General features: G+C 55.2%; 1 protein-coding gene across 1 annotated transcript in view; it reads left to right on the forward strand.

The window, feature by feature from the left end:
• BAG6 (BAG cochaperone 6) overlaps positions 1-26,656 on the forward strand; it is a 32,098-nt gene that overhangs the window by 4,831 nt on the left and 611 nt on the right. The window contains exons 3-26 of the mRNA XM_072131643.1: positions 4,134-4,251; positions 4,334-4,521; positions 4,639-4,698; positions 5,389-5,445; positions 8,464-8,538; positions 10,948-11,069; positions 11,153-11,279; positions 12,066-12,260; positions 12,339-12,576; positions 12,656-12,706; positions 12,953-13,048; positions 13,563-13,702; positions 14,433-14,505; positions 14,574-14,845; positions 14,962-15,256; positions 15,326-15,495; positions 15,579-15,632; positions 15,728-15,830; positions 18,368-18,492; positions 18,571-18,717; positions 18,789-18,845; positions 18,921-19,070; positions 19,152-19,259; positions 26,234-26,380. Of these exons, the coding sequence (XP_071987744.1) occupies positions 4,134-4,251; positions 4,334-4,521; positions 4,639-4,698; positions 5,389-5,445; positions 8,464-8,538; positions 10,948-11,069; positions 11,153-11,279; positions 12,066-12,260; positions 12,339-12,576; positions 12,656-12,706; positions 12,953-13,048; positions 13,563-13,702; positions 14,433-14,505; positions 14,574-14,845; positions 14,962-15,256; positions 15,326-15,495; positions 15,579-15,632; positions 15,728-15,830; positions 18,368-18,492; positions 18,571-18,717; positions 18,789-18,845; positions 18,921-19,070; positions 19,152-19,259; positions 26,234-26,380 (3,168 nt within the window). The remainder of the gene's footprint in view (positions 1-4,133; positions 4,252-4,333; positions 4,522-4,638; positions 4,699-5,388; positions 5,446-8,463; positions 8,539-10,947; positions 11,070-11,152; positions 11,280-12,065; positions 12,261-12,338; positions 12,577-12,655; positions 12,707-12,952; positions 13,049-13,562; positions 13,703-14,432; positions 14,506-14,573; positions 14,846-14,961; positions 15,257-15,325; positions 15,496-15,578; positions 15,633-15,727; positions 15,831-18,367; positions 18,493-18,570; positions 18,718-18,788; positions 18,846-18,920; positions 19,071-19,151; positions 19,260-26,233; positions 26,381-26,656) is intronic.

Genomic DNA, 26,656 nt, shown 5'->3' on the forward strand with positions numbered 1-26,656 from the left:
TACATGACATTACTTATCCTGTACTGATCCTGAGTTACATCCTGTATTATACTCCAGAGCTGCACTCACTATTCTGCTGCTGGTGCAGTCACTGTGTACATACATGACATTACTTATCCTGTACTGATCCTGAGTTACATCCTGTATTATACCCCAGAGCTGCACTCACTATTCTGCTGCTGGTGCAGTCACTGTGTACATACATGACATTACTTATCCTGTACTGATCCTGAGTTACATCCTGTATTATACCCCAGAGCTGCACTCACTATTCTGCTGCTGGTGCAGTCACTGTACATACATGACATTACTTATCCTGTACTGATCCTGAGTTACATCCTGTATTATACTCCAGAGCTGCACTCACTATTCTGCTGCTGGTGCAGTCACTGTGTACATACATGACATTACTTATCCTGTACTGATCCTGAGTTACATCCTGTATTATACCCCAGAGCTGCACTCACTATTCTGCTGCTGGTGCAGTCACTGTACATACATGACATTACTTATCCTGTACTGATCCTGAGTTACATCCTGTATTATACTCCAGAGCTGCACTCACTATTCTGCTGCTGGTGCAGTCACTGTACATACATGACATTACTTATCCTGTACTGATCCTGAGTTACATCCTGTATTATACTCCAGAGCTGCACTCACTATTCTGCTGCTGGTGCAGTCACTGTACATACATGACATTACTTATCCTGTACTGATCCTGAGTTACATCCTGTATTATACTCCAGAGCTGCACTCACTATTCTGCTGCTGGTGCAGTCACTGTGTACATACATGACATTACTTATCCTGTACTGATCCTGAGTTACATCCTGTATTATACCCCAGAGCTGCACTCACTATTCTGCTGCTGGTGCAGTCACTGTGTACATACATGACGTTACTTATCCTGTACTGATCCTGAGTTACATCCTGTATTATACCCCAGAGCTGCACTCACTATTCTGCTGCTGGTGCAGTCACTGTGTACATACATGACATTACTTATCCTGTACTGATCCTGAGTTACATCCTGTATTATACTCCAGAGCTGCACTCACTATTCTGCTGCTGGTGCAGTCACTGTACATACATGACATTACTTATCCTGTACTGATCCTGAGTTACATCCTGTATTATACTCCAGAGCTGCACTCACTATTCTGCTGCTGGTGCAATCACTGTGTACATACATGACATTACTTATCCTGTACTGATCCTGAGTTACATCCTGTATTATACTCCAGAGCTGCACTCACTATTCTGCTGCTGGTGCAGTCACTGTGTACATACATGACATTACTTATCCTGTACTGATCCTGAGTTACATCCTGTATTATACCCCAGAGCTGCACTCACTATTCTGCTGCTGGTGCAGTCACTGTACATACATGACATTACTTATCCTGTACTGATCCTGAGTTACATCCTGTATTATACCCCAGAGCTGCACTCACTATTCTGCTACTGGTGCAGTCACTGTGTACATACATGACATTACTTATCCTGTACTGATCCTGAGTTACATCCTGTATTATACCCCAGAGCTGCACTCACTATTCTGCTACTGGTGCAGTCACTGTGTACATACATGACATTACTTATCCTGTACTGATCCTGAGTTACATCCTGTATTATACCCCAGAGCTGCACTCACTATTCTGCTACTGGTGCAGTCACTGTGTACATACATGACATTACTTATCCTGTACTGATCCTGAGTTACATCCTGTATTATATCCCAGAGCTGCACTCGCTATTCTGCTGCTGGTGCAGTCACTGTGTACATAAATGACATTACTTATCCTGTGCTGATCCTGAGTTACATCCTGTATTATACCCCAGAGCTGCACTCACTATTCTGCTGCTGGTGCAGTCACTGTGTACATACATGACATTACTTATCCTGTACTGATCCTGAGTTACATCCTGTATTATACCCCAGAGCTGCACTCACTATTCTGCTGCTGGTGCAGTCACTGTGTACATACATGACATTACTTATCCTGTACTGATCCTGAGTTACATCCTGTATTATACTCCAGAGCTGCACTCACTATTCTGCTGCTGGTGCAGTCACTGTGTACATACATGACATTACTTATCCTGTACTGATCCTGAGTTACATCCTGTATTATACCCCAGAGCTGCACTCACTATTCTGCTGCTGGTGCAGTCACTGTGTACATACAGGACATTACTTATCCTGTACTGATCCTGAGTTACATCCTGTATTATACCCCAGAGCTGCACTCACTATTCTGCTGCTGGTGCAGTCACTGTGTACATACATGACATTACATATCCTGTACTGATCCTGAGTTACATCCTGTATTATACCCCAGAGCTGCACTCACTATTCTGCTGCTGGTGCAGTCACTGTGTACATACATGACATTACTTATCCTGTACTGATCCTGAGTTACATCCTGTATTATACCCCAGAGCTGCACTCACTATTCTGCTGCTGGTGCAGTCACTGTGTACATACATGACATTACTTATCCTGTACTGATCCTGAGTTACATCCTGTATTATACTCCAGAGCTGCACTCACTATTCTGCTGCTGGTGCAGTCACTGTGTACATACATGACATTACTTATCCTGTACTGATCCTGAGTTACATCCTGTATTATACCCCAGAGCTGCACTCACTATTCTGCTGCTGGTGCAGTCACTGTGTACATACATGACATTACTTATCCTGTACTGATCCTGAGTTACATCCTGTATTATACCCCAGAGCTGCACTCACTATTCTGCTGCTGGTGCAGTCACTGTGTACATACATGACATTACTTATCCTGTACTGATCCTGAGTTACATCATGTATTATACTCCAGAGCTGCACTCACTATTCTGCTGCTGGTGCAGTCACTGTGTACATACATGACATTACTTATCCTGTACTGATCCTGAGTTACATCCTGTATTATACCCCAGAGCTGCACTCGCTATTCTGCTGCTGGTGCAGTCACTGTGTACATACAGGACATTACTTATCCTGTACTGATCCTGAGTTACATCCTGTATTATACTCCAGAGCTGCACTCACTATTCTGCTGCTGGTGCAGTCACTGTACATGCATGACATTACTTATCCTGTACTGATCCTGAGTCCCATCCTGTATTATACCCCAGAGCTGCACTCACTATTCTGCTGCTGGTGCAGTCACTGTGTACATACATGACATTACTTATCCTGTACTGATCCTGAGTTACATCCTGTATTATACTCCAGAGCTGCACTCACTATTCTGCTGCTGGTGCAGTCACTGTGTACATACATGACATTACTTATCCTGTACTGATCCTGAGTTACATCCTGTATTATACTCCAGAGCTGCACTCACTATTCTGCTGCTGGTGCAGTCACTGTGTACATATATGACATTACTTATCCTGTACTGATCCTGAGTTACATCCTGTATTATACTCCAGAGCTGCACTCACTATTCTGCTGCTGGTGCAGTCACTGTACATGCATGACATTACTTATCCTGTACTGATCCTGAGTTACATCCTGTATTATACCCCAGAGCTGCACTCACTATTCTGCTGCTGGTGCAGTCACTGTGTACATATATGACATTACTTATCCTGTACTGATCCTGAGTTACATCCTGTATTATACCCCAGAGCTGCACTCACTATTCTGCTGCTGGTGCAATCACTGTGTACATACATGACATTACTTATCCTGTACTGATCCTGAGTTACATCCTGTATTATACCCTAGAGCTGCACTCACTATTCTGCTGCTGGTGCAGTCACTGTGTACATACATGACATTACTTATCCTGTACTGATCCTGAGTTACATCCTGTATTATACCCCAGAGCTGCACTCACTATTCTGCTGCTGGTGGTGCAGTTACTGTGTACATACATGACATTACTTATCCTGTACTGATCCTGAGTTACATCCTGTATTATACTCCAGAGCTGCACTCACTATTCTGCTGCTGGTGCAGTCACTGTACATACATGACATTACTTATCCTGTACTGATCCTGAGTTACATCCTGTATTATACCCCAGAGCTGCACTCACTATTCTCTGATGCCCGCTTGTGCGGCATGTTGTGTACTATATGGCGGTATACTATGTGTCTGTGTTCCTCTTCCTGCAGATAACGGTGAAGGACTTTAAGGATCACATATCTCCGTCTGTTGGCATCCCCTCTGAGAAGCAGCGGCTCATATATCAGGGTCGAGTATTGCAGGAAGATAAGAAGCTGAAGGAGTACAGTGAGTGCAGCTCCGTGGTGCAGTCTGGCCCCTGCGGCTCCTCTTCCTAATTAACCCTCTAACTTCTGTATTATTCCCTCAGATGTGGACGGAAAGGTCATTCACCTGGTGGAACGTGCTCCTCCTCAGACACCGAGCAGCACCGGGGGCTCCTCCTCGGGGTCCGGCACATCCTCCACCGCTAGCGGCAGCACTGCAGGGGGCCCAGGGTCCGGGGGTCCGGAGAGGAACGGGAACAGCTACGTAATGGTGGGAGCCTTCAACCTGCCGGTAAGGAGCACGTGAGGGGGTGTTAGGCCGGTGTACAGGGGGTCCTGGAGCAGTCTGTGTGTCTGTGGGGTCCTAGGCAGTGATAGACTGCTCACCCCCTGTGCTCTCTCTTCACAGCATGTTATGTCGGGTCTCGGCGAGGCTGGCAGAGCTCCTCGTGTCTCCACAGTCACCGCGGTAGGTACATGATGGTGGCGCGGCGCCTCCTCCCCTCACGTGCTGCTGGTGGGAAGTGTACACAACAATTTTCTGATCTTCTTCTGTTTACTGTCGTCCCTCTTCCTCTTTCCTCCATTCACACTACCTCCTATGCCCCCTGTGCCACGTCTGCTGTCTCCCTCCTTCCTCCACTACCTCCTATGCCCCCTGTGCCACGTCTGCTGTCTCCCTCCTTCCTCCACTCCCTCCTATGCCCCCTGTGCCACGTCTGCTGTCTCCCTCCTTCCTCCACTACCTCCTATGCCCCCTGTGCCACGTCTGCTGTCTCCCTCCTTCCTCCGCTCCCTCCTATGCCCCCTGTGCCACGTCTGCTTTCCTTCCTCCGCTCCCTCCTGTGCTCCTCACCACTCTGCCATGTACGCTGTGTCCCTCTTTCCTTCTCTCTTCCTTTCGCTCCCTCCTGTGCCACGTCCCCTCTCTCCCTCCTTCCTCCTCTCTTGCCTTCGCTCCCTACTGTGCTTCTGTGCCACGTCTGCTTTCCCTCCTCCGCTCCCTTGTGTGCCACTCTGCCACTTCCGCTGTGTCCCTCCTTCCTCCTCTTGCCTTCGCTCCCTCCTGTGCCCCTGTGCCACGTCTGCTTTCCCTCCTCCGCTCCCTTGTGTGCCACTCTGCCACGTCCGCTGTGTCTATCCTTCCTCCGTGGCTTAGAATGATGGCTCCTCTCTTGATGTCCATATAAACTTGGATCAGCAGCTGCCCATCCAGGTATGAGATCCGGCCTCCCCTCCCCCAATCCATTTTCTCGTGTAGATTTTAAGGGGTCTGCCTCTTCCAGTCTTGCACTTTTATAGCAGCCTTCACCTCCTGATAAGTGGGAGCTGTCAGAGCATGCTGGGAGTTGTAGTTTTTTTTTGCTGTCTTTCATTGTTGGGCCTTTGTCACATGGTACATGGATACCTTGTCACACATGCACGCTCAGCTCTCTAGCTGTCACCTTGTCACACGTGCACGCTCAGCTCTCTAGCTGTCACCTTGTCACACATGCACGCTCAGCTCTCTAGCGGTCACCTTGTCACACGTGCACGCTCAGCTCTCTAGCGGTCGCCTTGTCACACGTGCACGCTCAGCTCTCTAGCGGTCGCCTTGTCACACGTGCACGCTCAGCTGTCTAGCGGTCGCCTTGTCACACGTGCACGCTCAGCTGTCTAGCGGTCGCCTTGTCACACGTGCACGCTCAGCTGTCTAGCGGTCGCCTTGTCACACGCGCACGCTCAGCTGTCTAGCGGTCGCCTTGTCACACGCGCACGCTCAGCTGTCTAGCGGTCGCCTTGTCACACGCGCACGCTCAGCTGTCTAGCGGTCGCCTTGTCACACGCGCACGCTCAGCTGTCTAGCGGTCGCCTTGTCACACGCGCACGCTCAGCTGTCTAGCGGTCGCCTTGTCACACGCGCACGCTCAGCTGTCTAGCGGTCACCTTGTCACACGCGCACGCTCAGCTGTCTAGCGGTCGCCTTGTCACACGCGCACGCTCAGCTGTCTAGCGGTCGCCTTGTCACGTGCACGCTCAGCTGTCTAGCGGTCGCCTTGTCACACGCGCACGCTCAGCTGTCTAGCGGTCGCCTTGTCACACGCGCACGCTCAGCTGTCTAGCGGTCGCCTTGTCACACGCGCACGCTCAGCTGTCTAGCGGTCGCCTTGTCACACGCGCACGCTCAGCTGTCTAGCGGTCGCCTTGTCACACGCGCACGCTCAGCTGTCTAGCGGTCGCCTTGTCACACGCGCACGCTCAGCTGTCTAGCGGTCGCCTTGTCACACGCGCACGCTCAGCTGTCTAGCGGTCGCCTTGTCACACGCGCACGCTCAGCTGTCTAGCGGTCACACAGCTAACCTCACTTTACAAGGCTATGAGTTCGGATACAGGTGCAAAAATTAAAGTCAAAACCTTAATGCAAAATGTGTTCAGTGCTTCAAAAACATGTTAAAGTAAAAGGATTACAGAATAAAATGATATAACACGCCCCCATGTTCCGCATGGCGATGAGCAGGATAGCCATAAGATTATGCTCTGCACCTACAACACCCAGTGCAGACCCCCAAACCTGACTGCAGACTGGATTATACAAGTACATGGAGGGGCTCATCATGCACATAGCAATGTATACAGCAAAGCCTATGTGCTGCATCCATGTGCCGGCCGGAGGGGACTCTCCACATCACACATTGTACCAGGGCAGCACCTACCCGGAGAAGTTCCCCAAAGGACACAGAGGAGGTGCAGGGTGCGCTCCATAGGCCGGAGGAAGGACACGGGAGAGGTGCGGGGTGCGCTCCATAGGCCGGAGGAAGGACACGGGAGAGGTGCGGGGTGCGCTCCATAGGCCGGAGGAAGGACACGGGAGAGGTGCGGGGTGCGCTCCATAGGCCGGAGGAAGGACACGGGAGAGGTGCGGGGTGCGCTCCATAGGCCGGCGGAAGGACACGGGAGAGGTGCGGGGTGCGCTCCATAGGCCGGAGGAAGGACACGGGAGAGGTGCGGGGTGCGCTCCATAGGCCGGCGGAAGGACACGGGAGAGGTGCGGGGTGCGCTCCATAGGCCGGAGGAAGGACACGGGAGAGGTGCGGGGTGCGCTCCATAGGCCGGCGGAAGGACACGGGAGAGGTGCAGGGTGCGCTCCATAGGCCGGAGGAAGGACACAGGAGAGGCGCAGGGTGCGCTCCATAGGCCGGAGGAAGGACACGGGAGAGGTGCGGGGTGCGCTCCATAGGCCGGAGGAAGGACACGGGAGAGGTGCGGGGTGCGCTCCATAGGCCGGAGGAAGGACACGGGAGAGGTGCGGGGTGCGCTCCATAGGCCGGAGGAAGGACACGGGAGAGGTGCGGGGTGCGCTCCATAGGCCGGCGGAAGGACACGGGAGAGGTGCGGGGTGCGCTCCATAGGCCGGAGGAAGGACACGGGAGAGGTGCGGGGTGCGCTCCATAGGCCGGAGGAAGGACACGGGAGAGGTGTGGGGTGCGCTCCATAGGCCGGAGGAAGGACACAATTTACCAGTGTGAGACATGCCCAGAAACACCAGGACAATGTATGTAAGAGGCTTCGGAGTTTCTCAGACATCTCCTGATACACACACAGCTTATACATCATGCCGCCCCTTCCCTGCTGAGCCCTGCTGTGTGCCCAGCCTGTAGATTACTACTGTACTATGCACCATCCATTATTCATCATCCTTGGGGTCCACCTGTGGGGTTAAAATACTCACTACACCCCTAGATTAATTCATGGTGGGGGGGGGGGAGTAGTCAGTTCTATATAAATATAAAGACAACCTGCAGCAGCGGTGGATGGCGCGTCCTGCTATTGGCTCCACCCACTGCGTTCCTGCGGATCGGTAGGAGCAGGCCGCGGCGGATTCTCTGTATGTCACCGTCACATCACTGAGGAGCCACAGCTACTCGCTTTGTGACAGTATTGCTGCAAAACTGAAACTGGACCTCCACACACAGGACACGAGGAGGGGCCGCTAAACCCCTCGGACGCACAGGTGTAAGGTTCTGGGTGGAGTTGCCCTTTAAGTGACTGATGAGGAGTTTGAGCGGCTCTGGCTGGTGTACTGTGTCTCTCGCTTCCTCTCATCTCTTTCTGACGTCTGTCACTCGCTTCCCTTTACATTATCAGTGGCCTGTACTGGTGTGACCTCTGACCCCCGCCCCCTTACTGCCCCTTCTTGGTAACCCTGCTGTGTCCTTCTCTCTGGGTCTCTCTCTACCTCACATCTATTCCACAGAGTGAGCCGCGCGTCCGCCTGGTCCTGGCACAGCACATGCTGCAAGATGTACAGTCCCTACTGGATCGCCTGGAGGTCAGAGGCTGACGCTGCTGTGTGATGGGGGGGTGACGCTGCTGTGTGCGCTGTGTGATGGGGGGGTGACGCTGCTGCGTGCGCTGTGTGATGGGGGGGGGGTGACGCTGCCGCGTGCACTGTGTGATGGGGGGCTGACGCTGCTGTGTGATGGGGGGGGTGACGCTGCTGCGTGCACTGTGTGATGGGGGGGTGACGCTGCTGTGTGATGGGGGGGTGACGCTGCTGTGTGATGGGGGGGTGACGCTGCTGTGTGATGGGGGGGGGTGACGCTGCTGTGTGATGGGGGGCGGTGACGCTGCTGTGTGATGGGGGGGGGGTGACGCTGCTGTGTGATGGGGGGGGGGTGACGCTGCTGTGTGATGGGGGGGGGTGACGCTGCTGTGTGATGGGGGGGGTGACGCTGCTGTGTGATGGGGGGTGACGCTGCTGTGTGATGGGGGGGTGACGCTGCTGTGTGATGGGGGGGTGACGCTGCTGTGTGATGGGGGGGTGACGCTGCTGTGTGATGGGGGGTGACGCTGCTGTGTGATGGGGGGGGTGACGCTGCTGTGTGATGGGGGGGGTGACGCTGCTGTGTGATGGGGGGCGGTGACGCTGCTGTGTGATGGGGGGGGGGGTGACGCTGCTGTGTGATGGGGGGGTGACGCTGCTGTGTGATGGGGGGGAGGGGTGACGCTGCTGTGTGATGGGGGGGGGTGACGCTGCTGTGTGATGGGGGGGGTGACGCTGCTGTGTGATGGGGGGGGGTGACGCTGCTGTGTGATGGGGGGGGGGTGACGCTGCTGTGTGATGGGGGGGTGACGCTGCTGTGTGATGGGGGGGAGGGGTGACGCTGCTGTGTGATGGGGGGGTGACGCTGCTGTGTGATGGGGGGGGGTGACGCTGCTGTGTGATGGGGGGGAGGGGTGACGCTGCTGTGTGATGGGGGGGGTGACGCTGCTGTGTGATGGGGGGGGTGACGCTGCTGTGTGATGGGGGGGTGACGCTGCTGTGTGATGGGGGGGTGACGCTGCTGTGTGATGGGGGGGGGGGGTGACGCTGCTGTGTGATGGGGGGGGGGGGTGACGCTGCTGTGTGATGGGGGGGGGGTGACGCTGCTGTGTGATGGGGGTGGGGGTGACGCTGCTGTGTGATGGGGGGGGGGTGACGCCGCTGTGTGATGGGGGGGGTGACGCCGCTGTGTGATGGGGGGGGGGGTGACGCCGCTGTGTGATGGGGGGGGGGGGGTGACGCCGCTGTGTGATGGGGGGGGGGGTGACGCCGCTGTGTGATGGGGGGGGGGGGTGACGCCGCTGTGTGATGGGGGGGGGGGTGACGCCGCTGTGTGATGGGGGGGGGTGACGCCGCTGTGTGATGGGGGGGGGTGACGCCGCTGTGTGATGGGGGGGGTGACGCCGCTGTGTGATGGGGGGGGGTGACGCTGCTGTGTGCGCTGTGTGAAGGGGGGGTGACGCTGCTGTGTGCGCTGTGTGATGGGGGGGGTGACGCTGCTGTGTGATGGGGGGGGTGACGCTGCTGTGTGATGGGGGGTGACGCTGCTGTGTGATGGGGGGGTGACGCTGCTGTGTGATGGGGGGGTGACGCTGCTGTGTGACGGGGGGGTGACGCTGCTGTGTGATGGGGGGGGTGGGGTGACGCTGCTGTGTGATGGGGGGGGTGACGCCGCTGTGTGATGGGGGGGTGACGCCGCTGTGTGATGGGGGGGGGTGACGCTGCTGTGTGCGCTGTGTGATGGGGGGGTGACGCTGCTGTGTGATGGGGGGGGTGACGCTGCTGTGTGATGGGGGGGGTGACGCTGCTGTGTGATGGGGGGGGTGACGCTGCTGTGTGCGCTGTGTGACGGGGGGGTGACGCTGCTGTGTGATGGGGGGGGGGTGACGCCGCTGTGTGATGGGGGGGGGTGACGCTGCTGTGTGCGCTGTGTGATGGGGGGGTGACGCTGCTGTGTGATGGGGGGGGTGACGCTGCTGTGTGCGCTGTGTGACGGGGGGTGACGCTGCTGTGTGATGGGGGGGGTGACGCTGCTGTGTGCGCTGTGTGATGGGGGGGGGTGACGCTGCTGTGTGATGGGGGGGGGTGACGCTGCTGTGTGATGGGGGGGGGTGACGCTGCTGTGTGATGGGGGGGTGACGCTGCTGTGTGCGCTGTGTGATGGGGGGGGTGACGCTGCTGTGTGCGCTGTGTGACGGGGGGGTGACGCTGCTGTGTGATGGGGGGGGTGACGCTGCTGTGTGCGCTGTGTGATGGGGGGGGTGACGCTGCTGTGTGATGGGGGGGGTGACGCTGCTGTGTGATGGGGGGGGGTGACGCTGCTGTGTGATGGGGGGGGTGACGCTGCTGCGTGCGCTGTGTGATGTTGGGGGCGGAGTTCTTCCGTGTTATAAGATATTCCGTGTGTTGCTGCAGTCGGGGAATGATCCGTCTTCGGAGCCAATGGAAACGTCTGGATCGGATGGTGACTCTGCTAGTCGGAATCCTGCCCCCGCGGCCCCCGGTAGTGAGGGTCAGGCTGGTGCGGCCTCCTCCAGGTAAGTCCATGTACGTCCACCCCCCACCCCGCTCCCCCCCTGCAGCACATCTCACCCCCCCCCCCCCCCTTCTCTCTCTGCAGTCACCCCTCCCCCACTGAATTTGTGGAGGTCCTGCAGTCCCTGTCCCGGGTGGAGGATCGTCTCGCCCCCTTCATGGAGCGTTACAGGGAGATCATCAGCAACGCCACCAGCGCCATTTACCAGAACGTGAGCCGATACTGACACCTACCCCGGCCCAGAGGGGTCATACCTGCTCGGAACCACTAGAGGGCAGCACCTTAGACACCCAGCTGTATAACCCCTTAGATGCTGGGGTCACTGGTGACTGTGCGGGTATAACCCCTTAGATGCCGGGGTCACTGGTGACTGTGGGGGTATAACCCCTTAGATGCCGGGGTCACTGGTGACTGTGGGGGTATAACCCCTTAGATGCCGGGGTCACTGGTGACTGTGGGGGTATAACCCCTTAGATGCCGGGGTCACTGGTGACTGTGGGGGTATAACCCCTTAGATGCCGGGGTCACTGGTGACTGTGGGGGTATAACCCCTTAGATGCCGGGGTCACTGGTGACTGTGGGGGTATAACCCCTTAGATGCCGGGGTCACTGGTGACTGTGGGGGTATAACCCCTTAGATGCCGGGGTCACTGGTGACTGTGGGGGTATAACCCCTTAGATGCCGGGGTCACTGGTGACTGTGGGGGTATAACCCCTTAGATGCTGGGGTCACTGGTGACTGTGTGGGTATAAACCCTTAGATGCCGGGGTCACTGGTGACTGTGGGGGTATAACCCCTTAGATGCCGGGGTCACTGGTGACTGTGGGGGTATAACCCCTTAGATGCCGGGGTCACTGGTGACTGTGGGGGTATAACCCCTTAGATGCCGGGGTCACTGGTGACTGTGCGGGTATAACCCCTTAGATGCCGGGGTCACTGGTGACTGTGGGGGTATAACCCCTTAGATGCCTCCTCTGACGTGTGTTTGTCCTGCAGGAGGAGCGGGAGCAGTCTCAGCGCATTATAAACCTGGTGGGGGAATGTCTGCGGCTCCTGGGGAACGCTCTGGTCGCAGTGTCGGATCTTCGCTGTAACCTGTCGATGGCGGCCCCCCGGCACATGCACGTGGTCCGGCCCATGTCGCACTACACGGGCCCCATGCTCCTCCAGCAGGCGGCCATCCCCATACAGGTGAGAGGGGCCCCGGCCCCGGACCTTCCCCGTTTCTCGCTCGGATCTCTTCATTTTCCAGGATTGTCTTGTCTGTAGATAAATGTCGGCACCACGGTCACCATGACGGGCAACGGGAGCCACGCCGGGCAGGCCACCCCCGATGCCACCCCTGCTCCTGCAGCTCCCGCCTCTGAGCAGCCCCCCAGAACCAGCGAGACCCCCAGCAGCACAGGGGAGTCCACAGCCTCTCCGGCGCCCCCTGCCCCGCACCCCCGCGTTATACGCATCACACACCAGACGGTGGAGCCGGTCATGATGATGATGAACATCCAGGGTAAGGTGGTCCGCCAGTAACCCTGCGCCCCGCAGGGGGAGGAGCGCCCCTCACTCATGTCTCCTGTGTTTTATCTTAGACTCCGGATCTGGAGCCTCAGGCAACATCCCTCCAAGTACAGCAACACACGGTGAGGTCCGAACCTTAGGGGAGTCCTAAGAGGGGGGCACTATCAGCAGCAGCACTGTGATACATGCATTCGTATTCCAGGATTGTAGCCTGACTTCACACCACTGTTCTATGTGCTAAGTACTGTCCCTGGAGAGATGTGTAATGATACTATTGTGTATGATGTTAGTAGCAGCAGGACTGTGAAATGTGGGTCAATATTCCAGGATTGCAGCCTGACCTCTGACTGCTGTGCTCTTTGTTGCAGGTGGCGGCACACACATCCACATGCCAGGCCTGCCGCCGGAGTTCATGCAGGCCATCTCCCATCAGATCACCCAGCAGGCCATGGCGGCCGCCTCAGGTGGGACATTGTTATAATGGATCTGAGTAGTTGTGAGCACGCAGCCAGTGTCCTGGAAGACCTCTGTGCATGTTAGTAGCAGCAGGACTGTGAAATGTGTAGTAGTAGAGGCTTCTCCTCACACTGCTGTGTTCTGCGCTTTTTTGAAGGCAATGTTGGGTGTTGTGCCTCAAGAGAAGTGTATTCAGAGCTCTGTGTCGGGTGCAATGTGGATTTATATTCCAGGATGGATGCTGGACTTGACACACTAGGGCTGTGTCCCTACTCTGCTGTGCCCCGTGCATCCTTCCAGAAGTAAAAGCTCAGCGATGTGAGGACGCATTCCTAGTGCTTGAAGTCCAGCTACAATCTTGGTATATGTAACAGTCCCGCTGCTACGAACACCACACCCAAAGTTCTGGTTACACATCTCTCCAGGGACAATACTTCTCCTGTCTGCAGTCTGGCCACACCTGCTGACAGGTTCCCTCTAACAATTCTATCTTATTATTAGCGTCTCCCTTGTTTTGTACAGGGCAGCAGATTCCCGGCTTCCAGGCTCCGCCTCCACGATTTGTTTTCACCAGACCCGGCACCGCCCCAATGCACCCTCCCCAAACCGGGGGCACCGCCCCCCCTGCAGCCCCCGGGGGACAGGCGGGGGCAGGGACAGCGGTGAGTGCTCCCTCCCTCTACATAGCGCCCCCCTGGCTGCAGCGCAGTATAACATCATTACTTGTGTCTCCTCCTCCTCCCTCTATATAGTGCAGTAGTGTAGTATAGCGCCCCCCCTGGCTGCAGCGCAGTATAACATCATTACTTGTGTCTCCTCCTCCCTCTATATAGTGCAGTAGTGTAGTATAGCGCCCCCCCTGGCTGCAGTGCAGTATAACACCATTACTTGTGTCTCCTCCTCCCTCTATATAGTGCAGTAGTGTAGTATAGCGCCCCCCTGGCTGCAGCGCAGTATAACATCATTACTTGTGTCTCCTCCTCCTCCCTCTATATAGTGCAGTAGTGTAGTATAGCGCCCCCCCTGGCTGCAGTGCAGTATAACACCATTACTTGTGTCTCCTCCTCCCTCTATATAGTGCAGTAGTGTAGTATAGCGCCCCCCCTGGCTGCAGTGCAGTATAACACCATTACTTGTGTCTCCTCCTCCCTCTATATAGTGCAGTAGTGTAGTATAGCGCCCCCCCTGGCTGCAGCGCAGTATAACATCATTACTTGTGTCTCCTCCTCCTCCCTCTATATAGTGCAGTAGTGTAGTATAGCGCCCCCCCTGGCTGCAGTGCAGTATAACACCATTACTTGTGTCTCCTCCTCCCTCTTTATAGTGCAGTAGTGTAGTATAGCGCCCCCCCTGGCTGCAGTGCAGTATAACACCATTACTTGTGTCTCCCAGGCCTCCCCCACCTCTCTGACGCAGATGATCAGCGGGTTGGTCGGGCAGCTCCTCATGCACCCGGTGATTGTAGGTAAGTCGTGTCCTGGCGCTGTGTGATCCCTGTGATGGCGTCTGCTGATCTCCTCTCTCCCTCCACAGCTCAGAGCGGGGCCGCTGCTCCTCCGTCCACCTCTGCGTCCACCACCTCCTCCTCGACCACCACGTCCACCAGCGCCAGCACTCCTGCAGCCCCCTCCGCAGCACCCGCCCAGCCCCCCCCTGGGCCTGAGCAGCACCTCTCCCAGCTCCTGGGCTCCTTACTGGGCACCGCCAGCTCGGGCATGGCCAACATCGCCATGGGCTCGCCAAGCATTGCAGTGGCCGTGCCGGGGATGCCGGCGTTTCTACAAGGAGTCACCGATATATTACAGGTAAGTGTCGCCCTAGGACCTACCACCTGCACATGGTTAATAGATTGTCTGGTATGAGCCGCAGTACCCCCTCTGGACAGGAGGGGCGCTGATGTGGCTGTGATTTCTCATTGCAGGCGACACAGAACGTCCCGGTGTCTGCTGCTCCCCCCCAACCCCAAACGTTCCCAGCCCCGAGCAATGCCTCCCCCTCCCCCCCTGCAGCCTCCACTACCCAGCCACAAGGTGCCACCTCTGCTGCGGACACCCTACGCCCTGAGTTCTTCACCAGCGTGGTCCAGGGTGTCCTGTCCTCCATGTTGGGGTCCCTGAGTCCTGCAGATCAGAGCGGGACGGAGAGCATCGCCGCCTTCATCCAGCGTCTCAGCGGCCCCCATAACATCTTCCAGCCGGACGCGGAGGGGCCGGGAGGTAAGTAGCCGCGCTCCCCTCTCCCTGGCGCTGGTGACGTGTATGAAGCTGAGTCTGGGGTCTCTTTAGGATTCTTCGGGGACCTCCTGTCACTTATCTGCCACCACTTCTCCTTGATGGACATGGTCATGTTGTTACACGGGGAGTCCCAGCCGCTGCAGAACCTCCAGCCCCAGCTGCGCTCCTTCTTCCTGCAGCAGTACCTGCAGCAGGCGGACCCCACCCCCCAGAACATCCAGGTACCGCCCCAGATTATAGTAAATACTGGCCGTCCCCTCGGAGCGTTCTGTATAATCACCAAATGTATGGCTTCATCTTCCAGATGGCGTCCCGGAGTCTGATCACTGGTCTGGAGGACTACATCCGGGAAAGCTTTGTGAGTGACCTCCCTCCTTTACACTGCAGCCGCTTCCGCTCAGGTTTTCTATGCGGGAATAAGAAGCTTTAACATCTCCTTCCCTTTATCTTTAGGCCGAGGCCCCGGTTCGGGAAGACGTGGACATCACAAGAACCAATGTGGAGTTCCTACAGGAGCAATTCAACAGGATCACAACCCACATTCTGCACTGTGCTGGTATGCCGGCTGCTGGGCGGGGGCGTGTGTGTGCCGGCTGCTGGGCGGGGGCGTGTGTGTGCCGGCTGCTGGGCGGGGGCGTGTGTGTGCCGGCTGCTGGGCGGGGGCGTGTGTGTGCCGGCTGCTGGGCGGGGGCGTGTGTGTGCCGGCTGCTGGGCGGGGCGTGTGTGTGTGTGCCGGCTGCTGGGCGGGGCGTGTGTGTGTGTGCCGGCTGCTGGGCGGGGCGTGTGTGTGTGTGCCGGCTGCTGGGCGGGGGCGTGTGTGTGTGTGTGTGTGCCGGCTGCGGGGCGTGTGTGTGTCTGTGTGTGTGTGTGTGTGTGTGTGTGCCGGCTGCGGGGCGTGTGTGTGTCTGTGTGTGTGTGTGTGTGCCGGCTGCGGGGCGTGTGTGTGTGTGTGTGTGTGCCGGCTGCGGGGCGTGTGTGTGTGTGTGTGTGTGTGCCGGCTGCGGGGCGTGTGTGTGTGTGTGTGTGTGTGTGCCGGCTGCGGGGCGTGTGTGTGTGCCGGCTGCGGGGCGTGTGTGTGTGCCGGCTGCTGGGCGTGTGTGTGTGTGTGTGCCGGCTGCTGGGCGGGGGCGTGTGTGTGCCGGCTGCTGGGCGGGGGCGTGTGTGTGCGTGTGTGCCGGCTGCTGGGCGGGGGCGTGTGTGTGCCGGCTGCTGGGCGGGGGCGTGTGTGTGCGTGTGTGCCGGCTGCTGGGCGGGGGCGTGTGTGTGTGTGTGTGTGTGTGTGTGTGTGTGCCGGCTGCTGGGCGGGGGCGTGTGTGTGTGTGTGTGTGTGTGCCGGCTGCTGGGCGGGGGCGTGTGTGTGTGTGCCGGCTGCTGGGCGGGGGCGTGTGTGTGTGTGCCGGCTGCTGGGCGGGGGCGTGTGTGTGTGTGCCGGCTGCTGGGCGGGGGCGTGTGTGTGTGTGTGTGCCGGCTGCTGGGCGGGGGCGTGTGTGTGTGTGTGTGTGCCGGCTGCTGGGCGGGGGCGTGTGTGTGTGTGTGTGCCGGCTGCTGGGCGGGGGCGTGTGTGTGTGTGCCGGCTGCTGGGCGGGGGCGTGTGTGTGTGTGCCGGCTGCTGGGCGGGGGCGTGTGTGTGTGTGCCGGCTGCTGGGCGGGGGCGTGTGTGTGTGTGCCGGCTGCTGGGCGGGGGCGTGTGTGTGTGCCGGCTGCTGGGCGGGGGCGTGTGTGTGTGTGTGTGTGTGCCGGCTGCTGGGCGTGTGTGTGTGTGTGTGTGTGTGCCGGCTGCGGGGCGTGTGTGTGTGTGTGTGCCGGCTGCGGGGCGTGTGTGTGTGTGTGTGTGTGTGCCGGCTGCGGGGCGTGTGTGTGTGCCGGCTGCGGGGCGTGTGTGTGTGTGTGCCGGCTGCGGGGCGTGTGTGTGTGTGTGTGTGTGCCGGCTGCGGGGCGTGTGTGTGTGTGTGTGCCGGCTGCGGGGCGTGTGTGTGTGCCGGCTGCGGGGCGTGTGTGTGTGTGTGTGTGTGTGTGCCGGCTGCGGGGCGTGTGTGTGTGTGTGTGTGTGTGTGCCGGCTGCGGGGCGTGTGTGTGTGTGTGTGTGTGTGTGTGTGTGTGCCGGCTGCGGGGCGTGTGTGTGTGTGTGTGCCGGCTGCGGGGCGTGTGTGTGTGTGTGTGCCGGCTGCGGGGCGTGTGTGTGTGCCGGCTGCGGGGCGTGTGTGTGTGTGTGCCGGCTGCGGGGCGTGTGTGTGTGTGTGTGTGTGTGCCGGCTGCGGGGCGTGTGTGTGTGTGTGCCGGCTGCGGGGCGTGTGTGTGTGTGTGTGTGCCGGCTGCGGGGCGTGTGTGTGTGTGTGCCGGCTGCGGGGCGTGTGTGTGTGTGTGTGTGCCGGCTGCGGGGCGTGTGTGTGTGTGTGTGTGTGTGTGTGCCGGCTGCGGGGCGTGTGTGTGTGTGTGTGTGTGTGTGTGCCGGCTGCGGGGCGTGTGTGTGTGTGTGTGTGTGTGTGTGCCGGCTGCGGGGCGTGTGTGTGTGTGTGTGTGCCGGCTGCGGGGCGTGTGTGTGTGTGTGTGTGTGCCGGCTGCGGGGCGTGTGTGTGTGTGTGTGTGTGTGTGTGCCGGCTGCGGGGCGTGTGTGTGTGTGTGTGTGTGTGTGTGCCGGCTGCTGGGCGGGGGCGTGTGTGTGTGTGTGTGTGTGTGCCGGCTGCTGGGCGGGGGCGTGTGTGTGTGTGTGTGTGTGCCGGCTGCTGGGCGGGGGCGTGTGTGTGTGTGTGTGCCGGCTGCTGGGCGGGGGCGTGTGTGTGTGTGTGTGCCGGCTGCTGGGCGGGGCGTGTGTGTGTGTGGGGCGGGGGCGTGTGTGTGTGGGGGGGGCGGGGACGTGTGTGTGGGGGGGGCGGGGACGTGTGTGTGTGTGTGTGCCGGGGGCGGGGCGTGTGTGTGTGTGCCGGCTGCTGGGCGGGGGCGTGTGTGTGTGTGTGCCGGAGGCGGGGCGTGTGTGTGTGTGTGTGGGGCGGGGTGGGGGCGTGTGTGTGTGTGTGTGTGCCGGGGGCGGGGCGTGTGTGTGTGCCGGGGGCGGGGCATGTTATATCTTTTATCTCCGCCTCTCTTCTCTCCTAGACGCCACATTCGGGCAGCGCCTCCTGGAGATGTGTAATCAGTCCCTCTTCGAGTGGCTCGCCTTGAATCTATACTGTCTGCGAGGAGATCAGAGCGCCCTCACCTCCGTCATCAATGAGCGGATTGTAAGCTCTTGGGCTCCAGGCCTGCGCTGGTGTTTGCGGCTTTCCTTGTCTCTTACACTTGTGTGTTTCCATCCCTAGAGGCGGCTGTCCCTGGACGTGTCCCCAATGTTGGTCTCCTGGGTGACCTCTGTCCTGTCCCTGCGGCTCCAGGTTCTGTTGGGTCAGATGCCGGTGACAGAAGCCGAGGTGCAGAGACACGTGCGCAGGATCCGGGACCCCCCCGCGGTGAGCAGGACGCAGGACACAGACCTCCCTCCGTTCTTCTTCTTCTCTTACTTTTCCACTTTCCTCTTCAGGTCCCTGAAGCTGCATCACAGGAGCAGCCGATGGAGACGTCGCCCGCTGACGCCCAGGTAAGTGGCCCGTAGGTGGGTCCCCCATAGCAGGGAATATCTCTGCATGACGTCCTGTCTCTATCCGCCCGGCAGCCGTGCGCCTCCTCTCCGGCTCCCGCCACCACGGTGGAGGAGGTCCTCTTCCTGCCCCCCCAGAGCTCAGCACCTGCCCTGTGCCCGGACTCTGAGGTCGCCCCATCAGAGGAGGCTGGATCCGAACCCTGGGCCGCAGCCGTGCCTCCCGTGAGTGTCTCCTCCCCTTATGCATCGGGGTCGTTACTCCATTCATAATCTTCATCCTGCTGTTCTCTACCTCCTCCCAAGGAATGGGTCCCCGTGATCAGGCAGGACATACAGAGCCAGAGGAAGATGAAGCAGCAGCCCCCCCTGAGTGACGCCTACCTGAGCGGGATGCCGGCCAAGCGCCGAAAAGTGAGTGTGAGAGACATGCACCGCCCTAGCACCGCCATACTGTGTGCTCATACTAACATGTCATATACTGCCCTAGCACCGCCATACTGTGTGCTCATACTAACATGTCATATACCTGCCCTAGCACCGCCATACTGTGTGCTCATACTAACATGTCATATACCTGCCCTAGCACCGCCATACTGTGTGCACATACTAACATGTCATATACCTGCCCTAGCACCGCCATACTGTGTGCACATACTAACATGTCATATACCTGCCCTAGCACCGCCATACTGTGTGCTCATACTAACATGTCATATACCGCCCTAGCACCGCCATACTGTGTGCTCATACTAACATGTCATATACCTGCCCTAGCACCGCCATACTGTGTGCTCATACTAACATGTCATATACTGCCCTAGCACCGCCATACTGTGTGCACATACTAACATGTCATATACTGCCCTAGCACCGCCATACTGTGTGCTCATACTAACATGTCATATACCTGCCCTAGCACCGCCATACTGTGTGCTCATACTAACATGTCATATACCTGCCCTAGCACCGCCATACTGTGTGCACATACTAACATGTCATATACCTGCCCTAGCACCGCCATACTGTGTGCTCATACTAACATGTCATATACTGCCCTAGCACCGCCATACTGTGTGCTCATACTAACATGTCATATACTGCCCTAGCACCGCCATACTGTGTGCTCATACTAACATGTCATATACTGCCCTAGCACCGCCATACTGTGTGCTCATACTAACATGTCATATACCTGCCCTAGCACCGCCATACTGTGTGCACATACTAACATGTCATATACTGCCCTAGCACCGCCATACTGTGTGCACATACTCACATGTCATATACTGCCCTAGCACCGCCATACTGTGTGCTCATACTAACATGTCATATACCTGCCCTAGCATCGCCATACTGTGTGCACATACTCACATGTCATATACTGCCCTAGCACCGCCATACTGTGTGCTCATACTAACATGTCATATACCTGCCCTAGCACCGCCATACTGTGTGCACATACTAACATGTCATATACTGCCCTAGCACCGCCATACTGTGTGCACATACTAACATGTCATATACTGCCCTAGCACCGCCATACTGTGTGCACATACTAACATGTCATATACCTGCCCTAGCACCGCCATACTGTGTGCACATACTAACATGTCATATACTGCCCTAGCACCGCCATACTGTGTGCACATACTAACATGTCATATACTGCCCTAGCACCGCCATACTGTGTGCACATACTAACATGTCATATACTGCCCTAGCACCGCCATACTGTGTGCTCATACTAACATGTCATATACCTGCCCTAGCACCGCCATACTGTGTGCACATACTAACATGTCATATACTGCCCTAGCACCGCCATACTGTGTGCACATACTAACATGTCATATACCTGCCCTAGCACCGCCATACTGTGTGCACATACTAACATGTCATATACCTGCCCTAGCACCGCCATACTGTGTGCACATACTAACATGTCATATACCTGCCCTAGCACCGCCATACTGTGTGCTCATACTAACATGTCATATACTGCCCTAGCACCGCCATACTGTGTGCACATACTAACATGTCATATACTGCCCTAGCACCGCCATACTGTGTGCACATACTAACATGTCATATACCTGCCCTAGCACCGCCATACTGTGTGCTCATACTAACATGTCATATACTGCCCTAGCACCGCCATACTGTGTGCACATACTAACATGTCATATACTGCCCTAGCACCGCCATACTGTGTGCTCATACTAACATGTCATATACCTGCCCTAGCACCGCCATACTGTGTGCTCATACTAACATGTCATATACCTGCCCTAGCACCGCCATACTGTGTGCTCATACTAACATGTCATATACCTGCCCTAGCACCGCCATACTGTGTGCACATACTAACATGTCATATACCTGCCCTAGCACCGCCATACTGTGTGCTCATACTAACATGTCATATACTGCCCTAGCACCGCCATACTGTGTGCTCATACTAACATGTCATATACCTGCCCTAGCACCGCCATACTGTGTGCTCATACTAACATGTCATATACCTGCCCTAGCACCGCCATACTGTGTGCTCATACTAACATGTCATATACTGCCCTAGCACCGCCATACTGTGTGCTCATACTAACATGTCATATACCTGCCCTAGCACCGCCATACTGTGTGCACATACTAACATGTCATATACCTGCCCTAGCACCGCCATACTGTGTGCTCATACTAACATGTCATATACCGCCCTAGCACCGCCATACTGTGTGCACATACTAACATGTCATATACTGCCCTAGCACCGCCATACTGTGTGCACATACTAACATGTCATATACTGCCCTAGCACCGCCATACTGTGTGCACATACTAACATGTCATATACCTGCCCTAGCACCGCCATACTGTGTGCTCATACTAACATGTCATATACTGCCCTAGCACCGCCATACTGTGTGCTCATACTAACATGTCATATACTGCCCTAGCACCGCCATACTGTGTGCTCATACTAACATGTCATATACTGCCCTAGCACCGCCATACTGTGTGCTCATACTAACATGTCATATACTGCCCTAGCACCGCCATACTGTGTGCACATACTAACATGTCATATACCTGCCCTAGCACCGCCATACTGTGTGCACATACTAACATGTCATATACTGCCCTAGCACCGCCATACTGTGTGCTCATACTAACATGTCATATACTGCCCTAGCACCGCCATACTGTGTGCACATACTAACATGTCATATACCTGCCCTAGCACCGCCATACTGTGTGCACATACTAACATGTCATATACCTGCCCTAGCACCGCCATACTGTGTGCACATACTAACATGTCATATACTGCCCTAGCACCGCCATACTGTGTGCTCATACTAACATGTCATATACCTGCCCTAGCACCGCCATACTGTGTGCACATACTAACATGTCATATTCTGCCCTAGCACCGCCATACTGTGTGCTCATACTAACATGTCATATACCTGCCCTAGCACCGCCATACTGTGTGCACATACTAACATGTCATATACTGCCCTAGCACCGCCATACTGTGTGCTCATACTAACATGTCATATACTGCCCTAGCACCGCCATACTGTGTGCTCATACTAACATGTCATATACTGCCCTAGCACCGCCATACTGTGTGCACATACTAACATGTCATATACTGCCCTAGCACCGCCATACTGTGTGCTCATACTAACATGTCATATACCTGCCCTAGCACCGCCATACTGTGTGCTCATACTAACATGTCATATACTGCCCTAGCATCGCCATACTGTGTGCACATACTCACATGTCATATACTGCCCTAGCACCGCCATACTGTGTGCACATACTAACATGTCATATACTGCCCTAGCACCGCCATACTGTGTGCTCATACTAACATGTCATATACCTGCCCTAGCACCGCCATACTGTGTGCTCATACTAACATGTCATATACCTGCCCTAGCACCGCCATACTGTGTGCACATACTAACATGTCATATACTGCCCTAGCACCGCCATACTGTGTGCTCATACTAACATGTCATATACTGCCCTAGCACCGCCATACTGTGTGCACATACTAACATGTCATATACTGCCCTAGCACCGCTATACTGTGTGCACATACTAACATGTCATATACCTGCCCTAGCACCGCCATACTGTGTGCTCATACTAACATGTCATATACCTGCCCTAGCACCGCCATACTGTGTGCACATACTAACATGTCATATACTGCCCTAGCACCGCCATACTGTGTGCACATACTAACATGTCATATACTGCCATACTGTGTGCACATACTAACATGTCATATACTGCCCTAGCACCGCCATACTGTGTGCTCATACTAACATGTCATATACTGCCCTAGCACCGCCATACTGTGTGCACATACTAACATGTCATATACTGCCCTAGCACCGCCATACTGTGTGCTCATACTAACATGTCATATACCTGCCCTAGCACCGCCATACTGTGTGCACATACTAACATGTCATATACCTGCCCTAGCACCGCCATACTGTGTGCACATACTAACATGTCATATACTGCCCTAGCACCGCCATACTGTGTGCACATACTAACATGTCATATACCTGCCCTAGCACCGCCATACTGTGTGCTCATACTAACATGTCATATACTGCCCTAGCACCGCCATACTGTGTGCTCATACTAACATGTCATATACTGCCCTAGCACCGCCATACTGTGTGCTCATACTAACATGTCATATACTGCCCTAGCACCGCCATACTGTGTGCTCATACTAACATGTCATATACTGCCCTAGCACCGCCATACTGTGTGCACATACTAACATGTCATATACCTGCCCTAGCACCGCCATACTGTGTGCACATACTAACATGTCATATACTGCCCTAGCACCGCCATACTGTGTGCACATACTAACATGTCATATCCTGCCCTAGCACCGCCATACTGTGTGCTCATACTAACATGTCATATACTGCCCTAGCACCGCCATACTGTGTGCACATACTAACATGTCATATACTGCCCTAGCACCGCCATACTGTGTGCTCATACTAACATGTCATATACCTGCCCTAGCACCGCCATACTGTGTGCACATACTAACATGTCATATCCTGCCCTAGCACCGCCGTACTGTGTGCTCATACTAACATGTCATATACCTGCCCTAGCACCGCCATACTGTGTGCTCATACTAACATGTCATATACTGCCCTAGCACCGCCATACTGTGTGCTCATACTAACATGTCATATACCTGCCCTAGCACCGCCATACTGTGTGCACATACTAACATGTCATATACTGCCCTAGCACCGCCATACTGTGTGCACATACTAACATGTCATATACTGCCATACTGTGTGCACATACTAACATGTCATATACCTGCCCTAGCACCGCCATACTGTGTGCACATACTAACATGTCATATACCTGCCCTAGCACCGCCATACTGTGTGCTCATACTAACATGTCATATACCTGCCCTAGCACCGCCATACTGTGTGCACATACTAACATGTCATATACTGCCCTAGCACCGCCATACTGTGTGCTCATACTAACATGTCATATACTGCCCTAGCACCGCCATACTGTGTGCTCATACTAACATGTCATATACTGCCCTAGCACCGCCATACTGTGTGCACATACTAACATGTCATATACCTGCCCTAGCACCGCCATACTGTGTGCACATACTAACATGTCATATACCTGCCCTAGCACCGCCATACTGTGTGCACATACTAACATGTCATATACTGCCCTAGCACCGCCATACTGTGTGCTCATACTAACATGTCATATACCTGCCCTAGCACCGCCATACTGTGTGCACATACTAACATGTCATATACTGCCCTAGCACCGCCATACTGTGTGCTCATACTAACATGTCATATACCTGCCCTAGCACCGCCATACTGTGTGCACATACTAACATGTCATATACTGCCCTAGCACCGCCATACTGTGTGCACATACTAACATGTCATATACCTGCCCTAGCACCGCCATACTGTGTGCTCATACTAACATGTCATATACTGCCCTAGCACCGCCATACTGTGTGCACATACTAACATGTCATATACCTGCCCTAGCACCGCCATACTGTGTGCACATACTAACATGTCATATACCTGCCCTAGCACCGCCATACTGTGTGCACATACTAACATGTCATATACCTGCCCTAGCACCGCCATACTGTGTGCTCATACTAACATGTCATATACCTGCCCTAGCACCGCCATACTGTGTGCACATACTAACATGTCATATACTGCCCTAGCACCGCCATACTGTGTGCACATACTAACATGTCATATACCTGCCCTAGCACCGCCATACTGTGTGCTCATACTAACATGTCATATACTGCCCTAGCACCGCCATACTGTGTGCTCATACTAACATGTCATATACTGCCCTAGCACCGCCATACTGTGTGCTCATACTAACATGTCATATACCTGCCCTAGCACCGCCATACTGTGTGCACATACTAACATGTCATATACTGCCCTAGCACCGCCATACTGTGTGCACATACTAACATGTCATATACTGCCATACTGTGTGCACATACTAACATGTCATATACCTGCCCTAGCACCGCCATACTGTGTGCACATACTAACATGTCATATACCTGCCCTAGCACCGCCGTACTGTGTGCACATACTAACATGTCATATACTGCCATACTGTGTGCACATACTAACATGTCATATACCTGCCCTAGCACCGCCATACTGTGTGCACATACTAACATGTCATATACCTGCCCTAGCACCGCCATACTGTGTGCTCATACTAACATGTCATATACCTGCCCTAGCACCGCCATACTGTGTGCACATACTAACATGTCATATACTGCCCTAGCACCGCCATACTGTGTGCACATACTAACATGTCATATACTGCCCTAGCACCGCCATACTGTGTGCACATACTAACATGTCATATACTGCCCTAGCACCGCCATACTGTGTGCTCATACTAACATGTCATATACCTGCCCTAGCACCGCCATACTGTGTGCTCATACTAACATGTCATATACTGCCCTAGCACCGCCATACTGTGTGCACATACTAACATGTCATATACTGCCATACTGTGTGCACATACTAACATGTCATATACTGCCATACTGTGTGCACATACTAACATGTCATATACTGCCATACTGTGTGCACATACTAACATGTCATATACTGCCCTAGCACCGCCATACTGTGTGCACATACTAACATGTCATATACTGCCCTAGCACCGCCATACTGTGTGCACATACTAACATGTCATATACTGCCCTAGCACCGCCATACTGTGTGCTCATACTAACATGTCATGTACCTTGTGTCCAGACTATGCAGGGGGAGGGTCCGCACCTGTCACTCTCAGAGGCTGTAAACCGAGCAATGAGATACACAGGAGCCAAACCCGAGACCAGCGCCGAGACTCTGAGGAGGGAGCTGGACAGCAGCGAGGTACAAGTACGCTATAGGGATCAGGTAAGGACTGAGTGTTGGATCTTCTCTGAGGGTCACCAGGTTTTACCCCTTAGATCGGGACTGAAACGTCTTTTCTAGAATCGCCTCTTTTATGTGAAATGTCACTCGTTTAGCCATCTACTTCCATGAGCAGAGATGAGTCAATTATTTGGCTTAAATTAGTCTGGATTTAAGGCTGCAGGGGGGGGGGGGGGCTTACTTCAGGCTCCTCTATGGGTCTATAGCGCCTAGTAACCAGGAATGTCGGCCGCTGATCCGGATCCGGCTCTTCCTTAT

Source organism: Engystomops pustulosus, unplaced genomic scaffold (genome assembly GCF_040894005.1).
Source record: "Engystomops pustulosus unplaced genomic scaffold, aEngPut4.maternal MAT_SCAFFOLD_110, whole genome shotgun sequence".
Lineage (NCBI taxonomy): Eukaryota > Metazoa > Chordata > Amphibia > Anura > Leptodactylidae > Engystomops > Engystomops pustulosus.